A 19,230-nucleotide genomic window follows, 5' to 3' on the forward strand; every position below is an offset into this window, starting at 1 on the left:
TTCATTTGAACAGAGTTCTTTCACCTTTTTATAGAAACATTAAAATTCTGACTGTGACTCGAAGCTACTGTTATGTAAAAACCCATACGTAGTATTTCATTTTCAACTATATTGATTTTTTTATTTCTATATACCTCCTTAATTTTGCCTAAGAGGAAAAAATATCCAAAGCAGTGTTCCAAGTTTACTATTTTCCCATGTATGCCTTTTAAATCTGAAATTCCCAACTGGGGTCTCTATGTCTAGAAAGTAGTTTTTCCCACAGTAAAATGTCTCCATGCACAAATCAGATATTTTCTTTTTCTATCATGGATATCTATTCAGAATCAACTTCCACATATGGTACAGCATCTGGGTCTGATCCAGTGAAAAGAAGGCAAAATGTCATTTTGACAGTGAGTTAAACCTTTTATTCCCCTAGTTTAGTATTTAGCACAACATAACTGATAAGTATGGAAACCAGGAATTCTTTATCTGGGGTCTATAAACAGATTTCTGGGAGTTCATCAACTCGAGTGAAAAAAAAAGTATATCTTTATTTTCATCAACCTCTAACTAAAATTTAGCATTTTCTTCTATTATAAATGTAGGTGACAAACCACAAGAGTACCTATGACTTGATCACGAATAAGTATTATCATATTACAATTGTATCATATTACAATTACTACAGATACCATGAAATACCATTTATCTTCAACACGACTTCAAAATTGTAATAGTGTTATACCCACTATTAGATATTGTGGCTTAATGTGTTAGAAAAAATTATATTTTTAATAATAGAAAATTGATTTTTCCATTGAATATATTTCAACATAACTGGCTTCTTTTGTAATCCTAAGTACCTCATTTTATGTGTTCAAAAACACAATTGCAAGGAAAAGTCCAGACTTCACCAGACTACCAAAGGGGTTCATGGCACATAAAAGGTGAAGAAACAAGTCAAAAGAAGTTATAGGGTACATATGAAGCAACTATATCTCTTGTCTTACAAGAAGCAACAGACACATTCTAATAAAAACAGCCTGGAAAATTTGAGTTCAACAATGATGTCTACATTGCAACAAAATCTTCATGGTCCGTGTATTTTAAAATAAAAACAAGTACATGAGCCGGGCGCAGTGGCTCATGCCTGTAATCCCAGCACTTTGGGAGGCCAAGGTGGGCGAATCACATGAGGTCAGGAGTTCGAGACCAGCCTGACCAACATGGAGAAAACCCATCTCTACTAAAAATACGAAATTAGCTGAGCGTGGTGGCACATGCCTGTAACCCCAGCTACTCAGGAGGCTGAGGCAGGAGAATTGCTTGAACCCAGGAGGTGGAGGTTGCAGTGAGCCGAGATCGCGCCATTGCACTCTAGCCTGGGCAACAAGAGCGAAATTCCGTCAAAAAGAAAGAAAGAAAGACAGAGAGAGAGAGAGAGAGAGAGAGAGAAAGTACATCAAAACAAAACAGTTTTTGTTGTTGTTGTGTTGGTTTTTGTATTGTTTTTGTACATGTGACCACAGAATTTGATCTGAAAAGGTATAACCCAGACATAGTTTTTATAACATTATCTGAAATATTATTTGGATTGTTACCTGTGATGACAGTAGGTTACAATCAATGAACAGTCCTTTCCCGGTTTTGTATTTTTGTATCAATCCAGCCATAATAGCTCCATATGCATACAGGCCAGTGGCAAGATCAGTCATGGCTACTCCTGGGCGAACTGGCTCTCCATCCTGATTTGAAGGTTGGGTTGAGAAAGAAGAAATAATTAAACATTAAAAGAATTATATGATTTCTCAAATCTTCTAATGTGAAATAGAAAAAAGAATTGTCTATGAAATGTGCAGACACACACAAAAAAGTTAATAAAATAAATTGCTATTGTGAGTATCTGTTGGTAATAGGAAAATATTTATATTTGCTATATAATTCTCAGTGTATTTCTCTCCCCCATGCCTACTAACCTAACTAAACCAAACTAAAAATAAAAGATTTTTTAGAAACCGATCTGATGTTTCAAATGTTTTAAATTCTTTCTTGATATATTTTATCTTGTTTATACTAAAAAAAAAATTAATTGAATTTAAATGGGTTAATTTATTGGGGAGAAAGAGTTAAAGCAGTGTTTTTCTCCTATTGGGTGAGAGGCTCTCTCACAAAAAAAAAAAAAAAAAAAAAAGAAAGAAAGAAAGAAAGTAAAAAATCTGGTCAAACCTCCTTATAAGCATGCCAATAGCTGGCAAAAATACTAACGGTGTTTGCATAATAATTTTAAAAAAGACTACTTACCCATAAAAAGCTTTTAGCAGACTGCCCCTGGATTAGGATTACTATGATAAACTGAGAATCTACAGAGTTATGGGACATGGAGCACAGGGCACAGGACATGAGCTCTGCAACTATCTGGGTATAAGATGGAGATCTTTCACAGCCTGTAACACTGCCTGCTAATAACTCATATATTTCATTAAGGACTTCATCTACTGCTCTGGGCCGCAGAGTTTTGTCTATTGCAGTAAGAAAGGATCTGGGGGCCTCTCTCAATGTCCTGGACCTGTCTCTGCTTTTCCTGAACCTTTTGATTGCTTGTATTCTTGAAATTATAAGGAAAGCTTAACATTGATTAACATCTCCACTTCACGTCAGTCTGATTTGATAATCCAATTCTTGGCCCATATGTAAACATGTTAGAACAGTACTTGACACAAAATAAAAATCACCTATCAAAATTATCATCAACATTATTATTAATCATTGATATATCAGACAGTTTCTACTTGTCACTACCTTTAATTCTGATAAGCCTTAAATGGCACAGAATACCTAAAAAAACTCACATTTCACATTTCATCTGGTTGATGCAGTCATTCAATTACCTCCTTATTAATTAATTCTAGCTTCCGTTGAGTCATTTTCAGAAGTTAATTTGTCCTTTTTTTGTATCCCATCATAAACCATGTTAATTGTTTTGAAAAGTATTATTTTCCAAAATTATGTTTAAAGCAAGTAACTGAGACTGTAGAGTAGCTAAACTTATTTTTTCCCTGCTTTTCAATACAATTTCAAGGACGATATTGCCATGAAACTTGGAAATGTCTGGCAGTTTACTATTATCATTATTGTCAAAAGTTGTAATGTAATGCCTTAAATCAATATATTTAAAATTAAATTTGTCATTAGAATTTAAAATTATTTAATGTCTTAAAAGCGAGAGACAAGTTCAAAGTTACGTAGACCCTTGAACAACAAAGTTCTGAACTGCCTGGATCCACTCATACGTGGATTTTTTTTTTTTCAATAAAAGCTACACTAAAGGCTGGGCACGGTGGCTCACACCTGTAATCTCATCACTTTGGGAGGCCACGGCGGGTGGATCGCCTGAGGTCAGGAGTTCGAGAACAGCCTGTCCAATACAGTGAAACCCCATTTCTACTGAAAATACAAAAATTAGCCAGGTGTGGTGGCACATACATGTAATCCCAGCTACTCACGAGGCTGAGGCAGGAGAATTGCTTGAACCCGGGAGGCGGAGGCTGCAGTGAGCTGAGATCGCACCACTGCACTCCAGCATAGGTAACAGAGCGAGACTCCATCTCAAAAAATAATAATAATAATACTACCATATGACCCAGCAATTCCACAACTGGGTAGATATCCAAGAAAGAAGAAAATCAGTAACGAACAGATAAGTGCATTCCCATGTTTATTGCAGCACTACTGACAACAGCGGAAATATGGAATCAACCCAAATGTCCATCAGTGGATGAATGGATAAAGAAAATGTGTTCATGTACAGTGGCTCATGCCTATAAATCCCAATACTTTGGAGGCCAAGCAGGAGGATCACGTGAGGCTACGAGTTCAAGATCAGCCTGGGTGACAGAGTAAGATGCTGTCTCTACCAAAAAACACAAAAATTAGTTGGGCATGGTGACACACACTTCTCGTACCAGCTACTTGGGAGTCTGAGGTGCAAAGATCACTTGAGTGCAGGAGTTCCAGGCTGGAATGAGCTATGATCATGCCACCGCACTCCGGTCTGGGCAAAAGACTGAGACCCTGTTTCAAATACAACTGCAATGAGATAGATAGATAGATAGATAGATAGATAGATAGATAGATAGATAGGAATATTATTCAGCCATAAAAAATTAGCTGGGCAAAGAATAAATTCCTGTCATTTGCAACAATATGGATGTAACTGGAGGACATTATGTTAAGTGAAAGAAGCCAAGCACAGAAAGACAAATATCACATATTCTGACTCGGATGTGGAAGCTAACAAATTAGATCTCAAGAAGATAGACAGCAGACTAGTGGTTACTAGAGACTGGGAAGGGTAGGGGGAGGAGAGATGAAGAGAGGTTGATTAGTGGGTACAAACCTACACTTAGATGGAAGAAGTAAGAATTGTTATTCAGTAGATCAGTAGGGTGACTATAGCTAACATCAAAAAGCTGTACATTTCAAAATAGTTCACAGGGAATAATTTGAATGTTCCTAGAGTAGAGAAATGGTAAATATTTAAGGTGATGATGGGTATATCAACAGCCCTGATCTGATTATATTAATGTATGGAATGATCACATGAACTCTGAAAACATGTACACCTACTATGTATCGATTTTTTAAAAAGCTAAAAAAAAAAAAAAATGAAGCTTCTCAACCTGATAAAGGGCATCTATTAAAAAATCATAACCCAGATCACACTTGAAGGTAAAGAACTGAATGCTTTCCCCTAAAATCAAGAACAAGATAAGAGGCCAGGCACGATGGCTCATTCCTGTAATCCCACACTTTGGGAGACTGAAGGGAAGATCACTTAAGCTCAGGAGTTAAAGCCCAGACTGCACAACATAGTGAGACCCCCACCTATATATTTTACAAAAGAAAAAAATTTTTTAACTAATCACTTTTTTAATGAAATAAGACAAGGATGTCCACTCTAACTGCTTCAATTCAACATTACACTGGAGGTTTTAGCCAGTGCAGTTAGGGTACAAAAAGAAATAAAATGAATTTAGATTGCAAAGAAAGAAGTAAAACTATCTCAATTTGCAGATGACCCAGTCTTACGTATCAAAAGTCCTAAGGAATCCACTAAAATACTCTTAGAACTAGTAATCGAGTTAAGCAAGATTGCAAGATAAAAGCCAATAAACAAACATCAGCTGTATTCTATCCAGTAGCAATAAACAAACAAAAAATGAAATAAAACAATTCAATTTATAATAGAATCAAAAAGAATAAAACACTTAGAAATAAATTTAACAAAAGAAGTACAAATTTATACTTTTAAAATAATAAAATATTGTTGAAAGAAATTAAGACAAAAATAAACCAAAAGTCATGGAGCAGAAGATTTAATACTGTTAATATGGCAATGCTTCCCAAACTCCTCTGCATGTTCAAGGCAATTCTACCTACCAAAATCCTAGATGCCTTTTTTGCAGAAATAAAATCTGATCCTAAAAATTCATATGGAAATACCATAAACAAAGAATAGCCAATATAGAAAAAGACAAAGTTAGAAGACTCATAACTTCTAATTTCAAAACTTATTACAAAGCTACTGTAGTAAAGGCAGCATGGTACTGTTGGAAGGCAGACATATAAACAATAAAAATTCTCACATTTACTTCCAATTACTTTTTGACAAGTATGCCAACACAATTCAGTTGTAAGAGTCTTTACAAAAAATGGTGAAAATAATAAAGTTGGATCCCCTCCTTGTAGTACATACAAAAATTGACTCTAAATGGATCAAAAATTGTAACAATAAGAGCTACAACTATGTAACAGAAGAAAATATACACGTAAATCTTTACGATCTTGGATTTGGCAATAATTTCTTTGATATGACATCAAAAACAGTAGCAACAAAAGAAAAAATAGATAAATGGGACATAATTGAAATTAAAACCATGTGTTTCAAAGGACACTACCAAGAAAGTGAAAAGACAACCCACAGAATAAGAGAAACTTTAGCAAATTATGTACTTGATAAGAAATTCGTACAAAATTTCCTTTTTTTTTTTTTTTTTTTTTTTTTTTTGAGAGTCTTGCTCCCTCACCCAGGCCAAAATCCAATGGTGTAATCTCGGCTCACTGCAACTTCCACCTCCTGTGCTCATGCAATTCTCCTATCTCAGCCTCCCATGTAACGGGACCACAGGCACACACCACCACAACCAGTTAATTTTTGTAGAGACAAGGTCTCGCCACATTGCCCAAGCTGGTCTTTAACTCCTGGACCCAAGTGATCCACTGGCCTGGGCCTCCCAAAGTACTGGGATTAAAGGCATGAGCGATCACACTCAGCCTGGAATTTTTAAAGAACACTTACAATGCAAAAATAACAAGAAAAGTGACCTAATTTAAATATGGGCAAAAGATCTCAATAGACATTTCTCCAAAGAAAATATACAAATGGTCACTAAACACATGTAAAGATGCTTAACATCATTAGACACCAGAGAAATGCAAATGAAAACACAATGAGTTTACAACTCAACAATAAAAAGACAAATAATCCATTTTTTTTAAATGGGTAGGTCAGGTGCAATGGTGCACACCTGCAATCCCAGCACTTTGGGAGGCCAAAGCCGGAAGATTCCTAGAGCTCAGGAGTTTGAAACCAGCCTAGGCAAAAAAAAAGCAAGTCTGCATCTCTACAATAAATACAAAAATTAGCCAGACATAGTGGTGCACACCTGTGGTCCCAGCTACTAGGGACACTGAGGCAAAAGGATTGCTTGAACCCGGGAGGTGGATGTTGCAGTGAGCTGAGATTTCACTACTGCACTCCAGCCTAGGTAACAGAGCAAGATTCTGCCTCAAAAAAAAAAAAAAAAAAAAAAAATTAAAAATTGAAGTAAAATGGGCAGAGGTTTTAAGGACACATTTCTCCAAAGAACATAGATACAAAATGATGAATGGGCACATGAAAAGATATTCAATATCATTAGTTGTCAGAGAAATGTAAATTAAAACCACAATGAAACACTACTTCACACTCACAAGGATGACTATATGACTACCATAAAAAAAGAGAGATAATAACAAGTGTCAACAAGGATGTGAAGAACTAGAGCCATCATGTACTGTTGGTGGGACTGTGAAATGCGGTAGTCACTGTGATAAACAGTCTGGCAGTTCCTCAAAAAGTTAAATATAGAGTTAGCATATGACCCAGCAATTTCACTAGTAGGTATGTACCCAAGAAAATGAAAGCATGGGCCGGAAGCATTGGCTCATGCCTGTAATCCCAGCACTTTGGGAGGCTGAGGCAGGTGGATCACGAGGTCAGGAATTGGAGACCAGTCTGGCCAACATGGTAAAACTCCATCCCCCCTAAAATTACAAAAATTAGCCGGGTGTGGTGGCACATACCTGTAATCCCAACTACTCAGGAGGCTGAAGCTCAAACCTGGGAGACGGAGGTTGCAGTGGGCCAAGACTGCACCACTGCACTCCAACCTAGGGGACAGAGCAAGACTCCAACTTGGGGAAGAAAAAAAATTTTTTTTAAATATTAAAGCATGTGTCCTCACAAAAAGCTTAGACACAAATTTTTACAGCAGCATTATTCACAATAGCCTAAGAATAGAAATAACCCAAATGTCCATCAAATTATAACAGATAAATAAAGTGTGGACTAGCCATACGGTGAGATATTTTAGGCAACAAAAAAGAAATAAACTATTATACTAATACACAAAAGCACTTTAACAAATATTATGCTAAATGAGAGAAAGGCTGCATATTATATAATTCCATTTATGTGAACTATCTAGAACAGACAAATCCATAGAGATAGAAAGTAGATTAGCCAGGAGCTGGGAGGAGGCAGGAATAGGGAATGACCACAAATACATAAAAGGTTTCTTTTTTTTTTTTTTTTGAGACGGAGTCTTGCTCTGTCGCCCAGGCTGGACTGCAGTGGCCGGATCTCAGGTCACTGCAAGCTCCGCCTCCTGGGTTCACGCTATTCTCCTGCCTCAGCCTCCCAAGTAGCTGGGACTACAGGCGCCCGCCACCTCGCCCGGCTAGTTTTTTGTATTTTTTTTAGTAGAGACGGGTTTTTTAGTAGAGACGGGGTTTCACCGTGTTAGCCAGGATGGTCTCGATCTCCTGACCTCGTGATCCGCCCGTCTCGGCCTCCCAAAGTGCTGGGATTACAGGCTTGAGCCACCGCGCCCGGCCTAAAAGGTTTCTTTATGGGGTGATGAAAATGTTCTAAAATTGACCGTAGTAAGGTTGCAAAACCTGTTGAAGTATACAAAAAGCCACTGAATTGTACGCTTTAAATGGGTGAGTTGTATAGTATATGAATTATATCTCCATAAAGCTGTTATATTTTTAAACTCCATAATTCTGATAATTAAATGAAGCAGAAAAAATAAAGTTTAAAAAAAACTCTTTAAAGTCCTGCTTAAAATCATGTATTTAGTAAAAATTCTATAAGTTTTCTTTCATTCAAGGCTATTGTTTTATTTCACTTATTTATTTCAATGAAGTTTTATTTCATTCAAAGGTAACAATAACTAAAGAAGGGGTACCATTCACTCCTTAGTACAATTCTGAGGTGGCTACGCTCATACTGTGAAAATGTCTTATAAATATATTCCTGTCATTGAAAAGTTGTCAAAATGCCAGAGAAATAAGGAAGTAAAAATAAATTGCCATTTAGTGAGTAGAAATCCCCACAGAGAACAACACTGTGGCTGTGAAGTGCCTAAGTATTCCCAGGTGCAATAAGACAAAATCAGAGAAGAAGCTGTGTATCTACAAGGTACAACCCCATTCCACATCTGGAACTCCACAGAGCCCTGCTGCTACGACAGTACAAAACAACGTCTCCCTTCTCCTTAACTCTGGGATGAATGGGGTGGTATTGTCTCTATCATGGGTAAAGGGATTCGTTACTCAACATCTTTAGTAAAAATATATTGAAAAAAATTGGTAATTAACAAACTTTGTTAAGCAATATGCCTGAGAATCTCACCATAATTTATTAGAAGTGGACTTAAACTCATACATAGACTTTTAAACATCAAGTAATATTTTATTTTGTTAAATTATAGTTTTAGAAATTGATAGTACAATTTTTATTTTGTTCATGGTCTCTTAGAAACAGCTTTACATGTATTTAGCTCTTTTAATGAATTAACGTAACCCTTTTGTCAGAGAGATTTATGATAATTTTCCTGTAAAAGTAACAGATATGCCTGTTATCAATAAAGACAAGAAAGGGAAGAGTATCTAGTTAACACTTCAGACATACAATTATAGTGGGAGGACAAAGTATTAAATAAAAATATTAAAAGTCTTCTGATTATTCACTTTCCATATGTGTTCATGTATTTCTCTGTTTTCACTATTCCCAATGTTATTTTCTTTTCTTCTTCTTTTTTTTTTTAGATGGAGTCTTGCTCTGTCTCCCAGACTGGAGTGCAGTAACACAATCTCGGCTCCCTGCAACCTCCACCTCCTGGGTTCAAGCGATTCGTCTGTATCAGCCTCCTGAGTAGCTGGGACTACAGATGCATGCCACCATGCTTGGCTAATTTTTGTATTTTTAGTAGAGATAGGCTTTCACCATATCAGCCAGGCTGGTCTCAAACTCCTGACCTCGTGATCTGACCGCCCTGGCCTCCCAAAGTGCTGGGATTACAGGCATGAGTCATCACGCCCAGCCCCCAGTGGGTTATTTTCTTATACTCTGTCATCCCCCATTCATTCATGTATTCAAAAACTCACTAAAAGTAGAAGTTGACCAATAGTGGAAAAACCAGTCAAATGCGAATAAGGCACAGTTTAGATAAAAGAATTGTATCAGTGATAATTTCTTAGTTTTGATCATAGCTCTACATTTTGAAAACATTAACATTAAAGGAAATGGGGTGAAGAATATAGGCACTCTATTATTTGTGCAATTTTTTTGATAGGTATAAAACTATTTCAGGCCAGGCGCAGTGCTCACGCCTGTAATCCCAGCACTTTGGGAGGCTGAGGTGGGCGGATCACCTGAGGTTGGGAGCTGGAGACCAGCTTGACCAACATGGAGAAACTCCGTCTCTACTAAAAGTACAAAATTAGCTGGGCATGGTAGCAAGCGCCTGTAATCCCAGCTACTCAGGAGGCTGAAGCAGGAGAATCACATGAATGCAGGAGGCGGAGGTTGCAGTGAGCCAACGTCGTGCCATTGCACTCCAGCCTGGGAAACAAGAGCAAAACTCCACCTTAAAAAAAGAAAGAAAGAAAAAAAGAAACTATTTCAAAATTAAAAAGTCAAAAAGTAAAACCTGAAATTCCTTCTTTAAAAAATGATAATTTTGAAATGGCAGAAATGGTTTAGTGGTATTTATTTATTTATTTATTTATTTAGATTATGCAATCTAGAGATTAAGGGGGAAAACCACATCACTACCTGTGAAGGTTTTTGTTTTTTGTGTTTTGTGTTGTTTTTTGGTTTTTTTGGCGGGGGGTCAGAGTCTTGCTCTGTTGCTCAAGCTGCAGTGCAGGGGCATGATCTCAGCTCATTGCAGCCTCCACCTCCTAGGTTCAAGTGACTCTCTGGCCTCAGTCTCGCAAGTATCTGGGATTACAGGTACATGCCACCATGCACTGCTAATTTTTATATTTTTAGTAGAGACGGAGTTTCATCATGTTGGCCTGGTCTCGAACTCATGGCTTCAAGTGATCCAGCCACCTTGCCCTCCCAAAGTATTGGGATAATAGATGTGAGCCACCATGCTTGGCCCATCTCAACTTCCCAAAGTGGTGGCATTACAGGCCTGAGTCACTGCTCCCAGCCAAAGGTTTTGTTGTTGTTGTTTCCTTTACATCCCGATCTCTTAAATTACAAAATTAAGTATTTTTAAAAATTACTTTCACACAGACAAATTTAAGAATTTTTTAACATTTTTACTCATTTCTCTATGCTCTTCTCACTACATTCAGAGCTTGTCAAATGAAATAGGGAAAGAAAAAGGAAAGAAATGAGAGAAGGAAGAAAAGAAGGAGGGGGAGGGAGGGACAGCATGAAAAAAAATCATGTGTTTTTCTAAGTTTCTAAAATCTTGTTTTGTTAAAAAGTACATCGAAGCTGTAAATCAATTTGGGCATATGTTCAATAAAGAAGCATGAATTTGAAAAGTCGCCAAGCATTTTTCTCTTGTTACATTACTGAACCTAATTACTTCATAAAACAACAAAAGTGTTAAAATTTTTTTAAGTAGTTGGCTTCATTTCTAAAATAAAAAATCATTCTTAAATGTCTCTGTGTCCCTATGTCATATCTTTATTTCATACTGAGTCATTCATTATACTAATGTAATCTACAGAAATTTTTTTTATGTCCTGGGGCACACAAATTTTTTAATAAACTACTTTCCAAAATTTTTCTACCATTTACTAACCACATAACCTTTGGAGAAGTTCTTGGCCTTTCTTAGTTTTTTTCTCAGTTGTCAAATATGGGTAATGACAAAATCTACTTCAGCATTTGGTATGAGAATTAAGAAAAGGTGTATAAAAGCACTTTATGAAGGTAAAAGGCTGCACAAATGAGACCTTTTATAAGATACTTGGTGTGATAACGGGACACCTGTCAGAATGACTTCGCAATAGTGCAGGGCAGAGAGATGAGATGAGAATCTCAATCAAGGACAAGTGGAGGTCATGGATTCAAGAGATACTTAGAAACTTGAATTCAGAGACTTTGATTATTGATCAGTTGGGAAGAGTAAAAAATAAAATAAATTTGGGGAAACAATCAACAGGAAATTAAGTTTCTTAATATGAAGGTAGTATTTTCATTGTTAAAACCACCATTCTCAAGACTTGTAGCCCTAACGAGTGGAAAACGGTCTTTAGTGGAATTGCAAGCATAGAGAACAAAGAACAGAATATTCAGATCAAATGAAGGTTTCCGTGCACATAGAACACGAGTCCTCACAGTCACTGCATTCACACTTCATGGGCACAGACTCTGCAACTACACAGCATCTGAACCTTCTGTTCTAAACACACACTCTACTTGAACCACTAATTGATACTAAAAATACGCTTACAGACATTCACATACAAATTTCCACAAACTAACATTCCCCTCCTTGAAGGAAATTCCATTTACTAACTCAAAACACTGAACTCCACACCTTTCACTGCCTCATCTATAAATAGGCATAACAAAGTCTGTTACTTATGTACCTCAGTAACACTATGGAGTCCTCCAGTCTAAATCACACCATTTTAGAACTTGAAAGGATCCTGTAGTTCAATCCTCTTATCAGTAAAGGTAAACAAACAGGAAAGTACACGAGTTGTTTAGAGATCAGCATCTACTAATTACTGACCAACAGAGCCCTAATAAGACAGAGAAAAGAGTCTTAACACTATAAGGCACTAAATTTAGGCTATAAGTGGTGAATAATCCCAACAAGAGAAAGGTCTTTACATTGCAGACTAGAATAGGCAGATCATTTTTCTTCATTACACCCTGAAAGACTTGAAGCTCCCAGCTCACTCCTCAGCCATACACCTCCAGCTAAACCTCAACAAACCACAAGCCAGAAAGAAAAAAAAAATGACAAATTGAGACCCCAGAAGAAAGGAAGAAAAAAGAAAGACTGAGAGCAAAGGGAAAGAAGAAAGCAAAAATTCTCTCTGATCTTCATCGCAGGTGGACTCACCATATTAGCCAGGCAACCCAAGGGAAAATGTAACAAAGCGATTTGTGTCATTCTCTGGATCCCTTGTAAGTGCCTGATTACCTAATATTATTTTTTTTTTTTTTTTTTTTTTTTTTTTGAGACGGAGTCTCGCTGTGTCTCCCAGGCTGGAGTGCAGTGGCCTGATCTCGGCTCACTGCAAGCTCCGCCTCCCGGGTTCACGCCATTCTCCCGCCTCAGCCTCTCAAGTAGCTGAGACTACAGGCGCCCGCCACCACGCCCGGCTAGTTTTTTGTATTTTTAGTAGAGACGGGGTTTCACCATGTTAGCCAGGATAGTCTCGATCTCCTGACCTCGTGATCCACCCGCCTCGGCCTCCCAAAGTGCTGGGATTACAGGCTTGAGCCACCGCGCCCGGCCTACCTAATATTATTAATGTCTTTGTGATACTATACTAAAATTTTCTGCCATTCCAAACATGAAAAGTATAACTTGGAGGTACTGAACTTATAGATCATAACATCATATAGTCAAGTTTTAAAAGCAGCATCTAATTTACTCTACACAAGGCTTACAAGCAAGCAATCCTTGTTACAGATGAGGAGCTAAGGAAGAGTCCATTTAAGTAAATACTGTGAGATGTTAAGTAGCAAAGTCAAGATGAGACCCCAGATCAACTGATCCAAAAACTGCTGTCTATACCACATTGCTGGATTCAAATGCCTTCCTCAAGGCTTCATGATCGGTTTGGATTAAATATTTTGTATTTAGTAAACTAGTAAGAAGCTGTATTCAGATCTCTTTCACATCTGTAACGTGTATGCTTCCAACATCATGTTTTTCAAAGTGCTTTAACACATGATGTCACATTTAACACTAAAAGATAATTTTATAACTACCAGTATTATCACCATTTTATAATTCATGAAAAAAATATTTAGGCCGGGCACCGTGGCTCATGCCTGGAATCCCAACATTTTGGGAGGCCAAGGTGGGCGCATCACTTAAAGTCAGGAGTTCAGGACAAGCCTAGCCAACATGGTGAAATCCCATCTCTTCTAAAAATACAAAAATTAGACAGATGTGGTGGCACACACCTGTGATTTCAGCTACTGGGGAGGCTGAGGCAGCAGAATTGCCTGAAACCAGGAGGCGGAGTTTGCAGTGAGCTGAGATGGCACCACTGCACTTCAGGCTGGATGACAGAGCAAGACTCTGTCTCAAAACAAAGAAATATTTAGACAATAAATTAACTTGCCAAAGTCACAGAGAGTAAATGATACAAGCAGAACTCAGGAATTCTGATCCAAAAGCTTCTGTTCTTTTTGCTACCATCTTTTCTCCATATATTGTTTTATTATACATCAATATTCCTCATCTTTCCTTTTCAGACAATCACTAAAGGGCAAAAATTGTAAATGTGTGAGTTAATTTGTCATTTCTACAACTGCAGTCAAGAAATGATTGGCCCTAATGTGGTATGGCTTGTTCTTTGCAACTCAAGTGAACTGCAAACAATCTAATGCACCTACAGAGAAACATACTTTTACCACTCAGAGATCAGGCAGGATGGGCACGTTCAGGGAGGTATGGCCATAGATGCTTTTACCAAAACTTTTTTCAAAAAATAATTGAAAGAGTCAATTCACTGGCAGCCTACATTGAAAAATACACAAACCCACAAATTTCCAAAAATGCCTTAATACTCCAATCACACTATATTCTTGTCTAGTGACTGAAAACCATCTCAGTCGTTTTTACCAAGCTCCCACAGTGAGATGGCCAAAATATCATCTAGTCTGGCTGTCCTCATGAGTTTAAATAGAGTAAGACTGGGAGAAAATGAAATGTAAGGTTGGAAAATTATGATATTTTAAGGAATAGACTAAGAAATAATTTCAAAAATTATTTTACATCTTTCCATGCTGCTCTTCAAGAAAAACTTTCTTAGTTATAGTTCCTATGCTACAGCTTTCTGCACTGATGGATCAGAGGGTAGAAAGAACAAATGTAAAAGTCAATGGCTCCAACTTCTGAAACAAAACAACATTTATATCCACTAAGATCTGCGTATAAAAAATCCTGCATTGAATAGGCATCCTCTGAACTCAGTCTGTAAAAAAAATTTTAAAGAGACATTTGGTCTAACTCCCTGACTTTAGGTAGGTAAATTTCTAACTCATCTAGGAGAGATGCTCATCTCTCTCTTTAAATATCTCCAGAGGACCGAGAATGGTTACTGAGTGTCTATTACATGCCAGGCAAGCACTACAATGGGGAAAGGAGCTAACATTGTTTCCTCCATGTTTGTCTACACATTATCTCATTGAATCTTAGTACATGTTTCAGAATACTTGTTAGTATTCTCATTTTCACAAGTGAAAAAAATAACAAGGCTGAGAGATGTTAACTGGGACTAAGATTCCAAGCCAGGACTGTCTGAAGGCCCAAGATCTTGCTACTCCATCATGCTAATAGAAACTGCGTGACCTGAACCTATTTCTTTATCTATTGCAAGATTCATTACCCTAGTGGTCACAGTTCTTCATTAGGTAACTAAAACCTCTTCTCTGATATGAGCTAATATTCTCTTATTCAACGTTCTATGAATAACAACAATAACTGCTCCACATCTTCCCCATAAAAATAGATTAAAAGAGACATCAAATCATCTATTTGCCTTATCCAAGGCAAACAACTCCAGTCCCTATAGACTTTCACTGGAGAAAATCTACTTTATATCCCTGAAATAATTTTGGACTTTTTTCTTCTCCAATTATAACAACTTTTTCAAAGCATTATGACTCAAATGAACACAACACTCTGAAAAGTAACGGAGATAGAAGGAGAAAAAAAAAAGTTGGGGTGGGGTTCCTTTCTTTAATAAAATTCAGAAAGTAAAAACAGGTCAGACACGGTGGCTCACACCTGTAATCCCAGCACTTTGGGAGGCCAAGGCGGGTGGATCACCTGAGGTCAGGAATTCAAGACCAGCCTGGCGAACTGAAAATACAAAAATTAGCCACGCGTGGTGGCACGCACCTGTAGTCCCAGCTACTTGGGAGGCTGAGGCACGAGAACTTATTGAACCCAGAAGGCAGAGGTTGCAGTAAGCCGAGATCACTCCATTGCACTCCAGCCTGGGCAACAGAGTGAGACACCATCTCAAAACAAAACAAAATGAAACAAAACAAAAAAGTTTTTTAATCCCTACCTCAAAGCTGAATATTTTTTCCCAACATCTGTACCATATTTTTTCCAAATATTGACAACCCAGAAATTCTCGGTTCACATTATCTGAGTACAAGGTTTTACCTAAAAAGAAAGGCTCTCCTTTTAAGCATGTAGCTTAAAGAACTCTAGACGGAATCAAGTGCCATAGCTATGGCTACCATGTAGCAGCTTCTTATAATCAAACTGAAGCGGAATGTTTCCTAGAACAATTAAAGATTCCAAATTCATATATGGCAAATAATCAATAAGCACCAACTCCATGGTGGGTCTGTGTTATATTCTAGATATACAAAAGGAATGTCCCAAAGACTTTCTCTCAATTCAGCCACTAATATTCTAAAGAGGAAGACAAACAGATATATATTAGCAGCATAAGTACAAACATACAGAAGCACAGAGGAAAAAAAATGGTAAAACAAATCTAACAGAGTTAAGAACCATGTCATAAAGGATGGAGAGAAATCCTGCACACCTAGTAGTGCTCTCAATAGAAGCACTATTCGCATTTTGCAAGAAAAATTTAGATTCATGGGCCTGTCCCATACATTAAGGATGTTTAATTCATACCCAAGCACTAGTGTCAATAACAAATGAAATATCCCACATATCATTTTAAAATTTCCCTAGAGTTTTACTATCTCCAGATGAAAACCATTGCTAGAGCCTAGGATACTTCAAGCTCAGAACTGACATAGTGACCAGACCCACTATCCTATTGCTTCTTAATTATGAACAGTAGCAGGGAAAGTGAAGCTAGGAGTTCAATGACTAAATAAATGAGTGAAAGTGTTTAAAATATCAACAGACCTAATAAAGTCAAGAAATTTGTGATACAAAAGATGCAATTAGAGAATAAAACCAAAAATAGAATCTTCACAAATAACGCAAAATACAAAATGTGGATATATGAGTGGGTTGAGCAAATGAATGTTAAGTAAAGATAACCATACAACTGGCATCTAAATAAGACTACAGAGAGGCGGAGCAAGATGGCCGAATAGGAACAGCTCCAGTCTCCAGCTCCCAGCGCGAGCGACATAGAAGACAGGTGATTTCTGCATTATCAACTGAGGTACTGCGTTCATCTCACTGGGGAGTGCCAGACAATCAGTGCTAGTCAGCTGTTGCAGCCCGACAAGCCAGAGCTGAAGCAGGGCGAGGCATCCCCTCACCTGGGAAGCACAAGGGAGAAGGGAATCGCTTTTCCTAGCCAGGGGAACTGAGACACGAAACACCTGGAAAATCGGGTAACTCCCACCCCAATACTGCGCTTTAAGCTAACGGGCACACCAGGAGATTATATCCCACACCTGACTGGGAGGGTCCCACGCCCATGGAGCCTTCCTCATTGCTAGCACAGCAGTCTGTGATCTAACCTCAAGGCGGAAGCCAGGCTGGGGGAGGGGCGCCCGCCATTGCTGAGGCTTAAGTAGGTAAACAAAGCCCTGGGAAGATCGAACTGGGTGGAGCTCACAGCAGCTCAAGGAGGCCTGCCAGTTTCTGTAGACTCCACCTCTGGGGAGAGGACCCAGCTCAACAACAACAACAACAACAACAAAAAGCAGCAGAAACCTCTGCAGACACAAGCGACTCTGTCTGACAGCTTTGAAGAGAGCAGTGGAGCTCCCAACACGGAGGTTGAGATCTGAGAACGGACAGACTGCCTGCTCAAGTGGGTCCCTGACCCCTGAGTAGCCTAACTGGGAGACATCCTCCACTAGGGGCAGACCAACACCCCACACCTCACGCAGTAGAGTACATCCCTGAGAGGAAGCTTCCAAAGCAAGAATCAGACACGTACACTTGCTGTTCAGCAGTATTCTATCTTCTGCAGCCTCTGCTGCTGACACCCAGGCAAACAGGGTCTGGAGTGGACCTCAAGCAATCTCCAACAGACCTACAGCTGAGGGTCCTGACTGTTAGAAGGAAACTAACAAACAGGAAGGACACCCACACCAAAACCCCATCATCAAAGACAAGAGGCAGATAAAACCACAAAGATGGGGAAAAAGCAGGGCAGAAAAGCTGGAAATTCAAAAAATCATAGCGCATCTCCCCCTCCAAAGGAAAGCAGCTCATCGCCAGCAACGGATCAAAGCTGGACGGAGAATGACTTTGATGAGATGAGAGAAGAAGGCTTCAGTCCATCAAACTTCTCAGAGCTAAAGGAGGAATTACATACCCAGCGCAAAGAAACTAAAAATCTTGAAAAAAGAGTAGAAGAATTGATAACTAGAATAATTAATGCAGAGAAAGCCATGAACGAACGGACAGAGATGAAAACCATGACACGAAAAATACGTGACAAATGTACAAGCTTCAGTAACCGACTCGATCATCTGGAAGAAAGAGTATCAGCGATGGAGGATCAAATGAATGAAATGAAGCGAGAAGAGAAATCTAAAGAAAAAAGAAGAAAAAGAAATGAACAAAGCCTGCAAGAAGTATGGGATTATGTAAAAAGACCAAATCTACGTCTGATTGGGGTGCCTGAAAGTGAGGGGGAAAATGGAACCAAGTTGGAAAACACTCTTCAGGATATCATCCAGGAGAACTTCCCCAACCTAGTAGGGCAGGCCAACATTCAAATTCAGGAAATACAGAGAACGCCACAAAGATACTCCTCGAGAAGAGCAACTCCAAGACACATAATTGCCAGATTCACCAAAGTTGAAATGAAGGAAAAAATCTTAAGGGCAGCCAGAGAGAAAGGTCGGGTTACCCACAAAGGGAAGCCCATCAGACTAATAGCAGACCTCTCGGCAGAAACTCTACAAGCCAGAAGAGAGTGGGGGCCAATATTCAACATTCTTAAAGAAAAGAATTTTTAACCCAGAATTTCATATCCAGCCAAACTAAGTTTCATCAGTGAAGGAGAAATAAAATCCTTTATAGATAAGCAAATGCTTAGAGATTTTGTCACCACCAGGCCTGCCTTACAAGAGACCCTAAAGGAAGCACTAAACATGGAAAGGAACAACCGGTACCAGCCATTGCAAAAACATGCCAAAATGTAAAGACCATCGAGGCAAGGAAGAAACTGCATCAACTAACGAGCAAAATAACCAGTTAATATCATAATGGCAGGATCAAGTTCACACATAACAATATTAACCTTAAATGTAAATGGACTAAATGCTCCAATTAAAAGACACAGACTGGCAAACTGGATAAAGAGTCAAGACCCATCAGTCTGCTGTATTCAGGAGACCCATCTCACATGCAGAGACATACATAGGCTCAAAATAAAGGGATGGAGGAAGATCTATCAAGCAAATGGAGAACAAAAAAAAGCAGGGGTTGCAATACTAGTCTCTGATAA

At 38.4% G+C, this 19,230-nt stretch overlaps 1 protein-coding gene across 1 annotated transcript in view; it reads right to left on the bottom strand.

The window, feature by feature from the left end:
* The window catches only part of SUGCT (succinyl-CoA:glutarate-CoA transferase), a 736,947-nt gene that overhangs the window by 588,556 nt on the left and 129,161 nt on the right, over positions 1-19,230 (bottom strand). The window contains 1 exon segment of the mRNA XM_025381064.1: positions 1,587-1,730. Within this exon segment, the coding sequence (XP_025236849.1) occupies positions 1,587-1,730 (144 nt within the window).

This window comes from Theropithecus gelada, chromosome 3 (genome assembly GCF_003255815.1).
Source record: "Theropithecus gelada isolate Dixy chromosome 3, Tgel_1.0, whole genome shotgun sequence".
In the NCBI taxonomy this organism is placed as follows: Eukaryota; Metazoa; Chordata; class Mammalia; order Primates; family Cercopithecidae; genus Theropithecus; species Theropithecus gelada.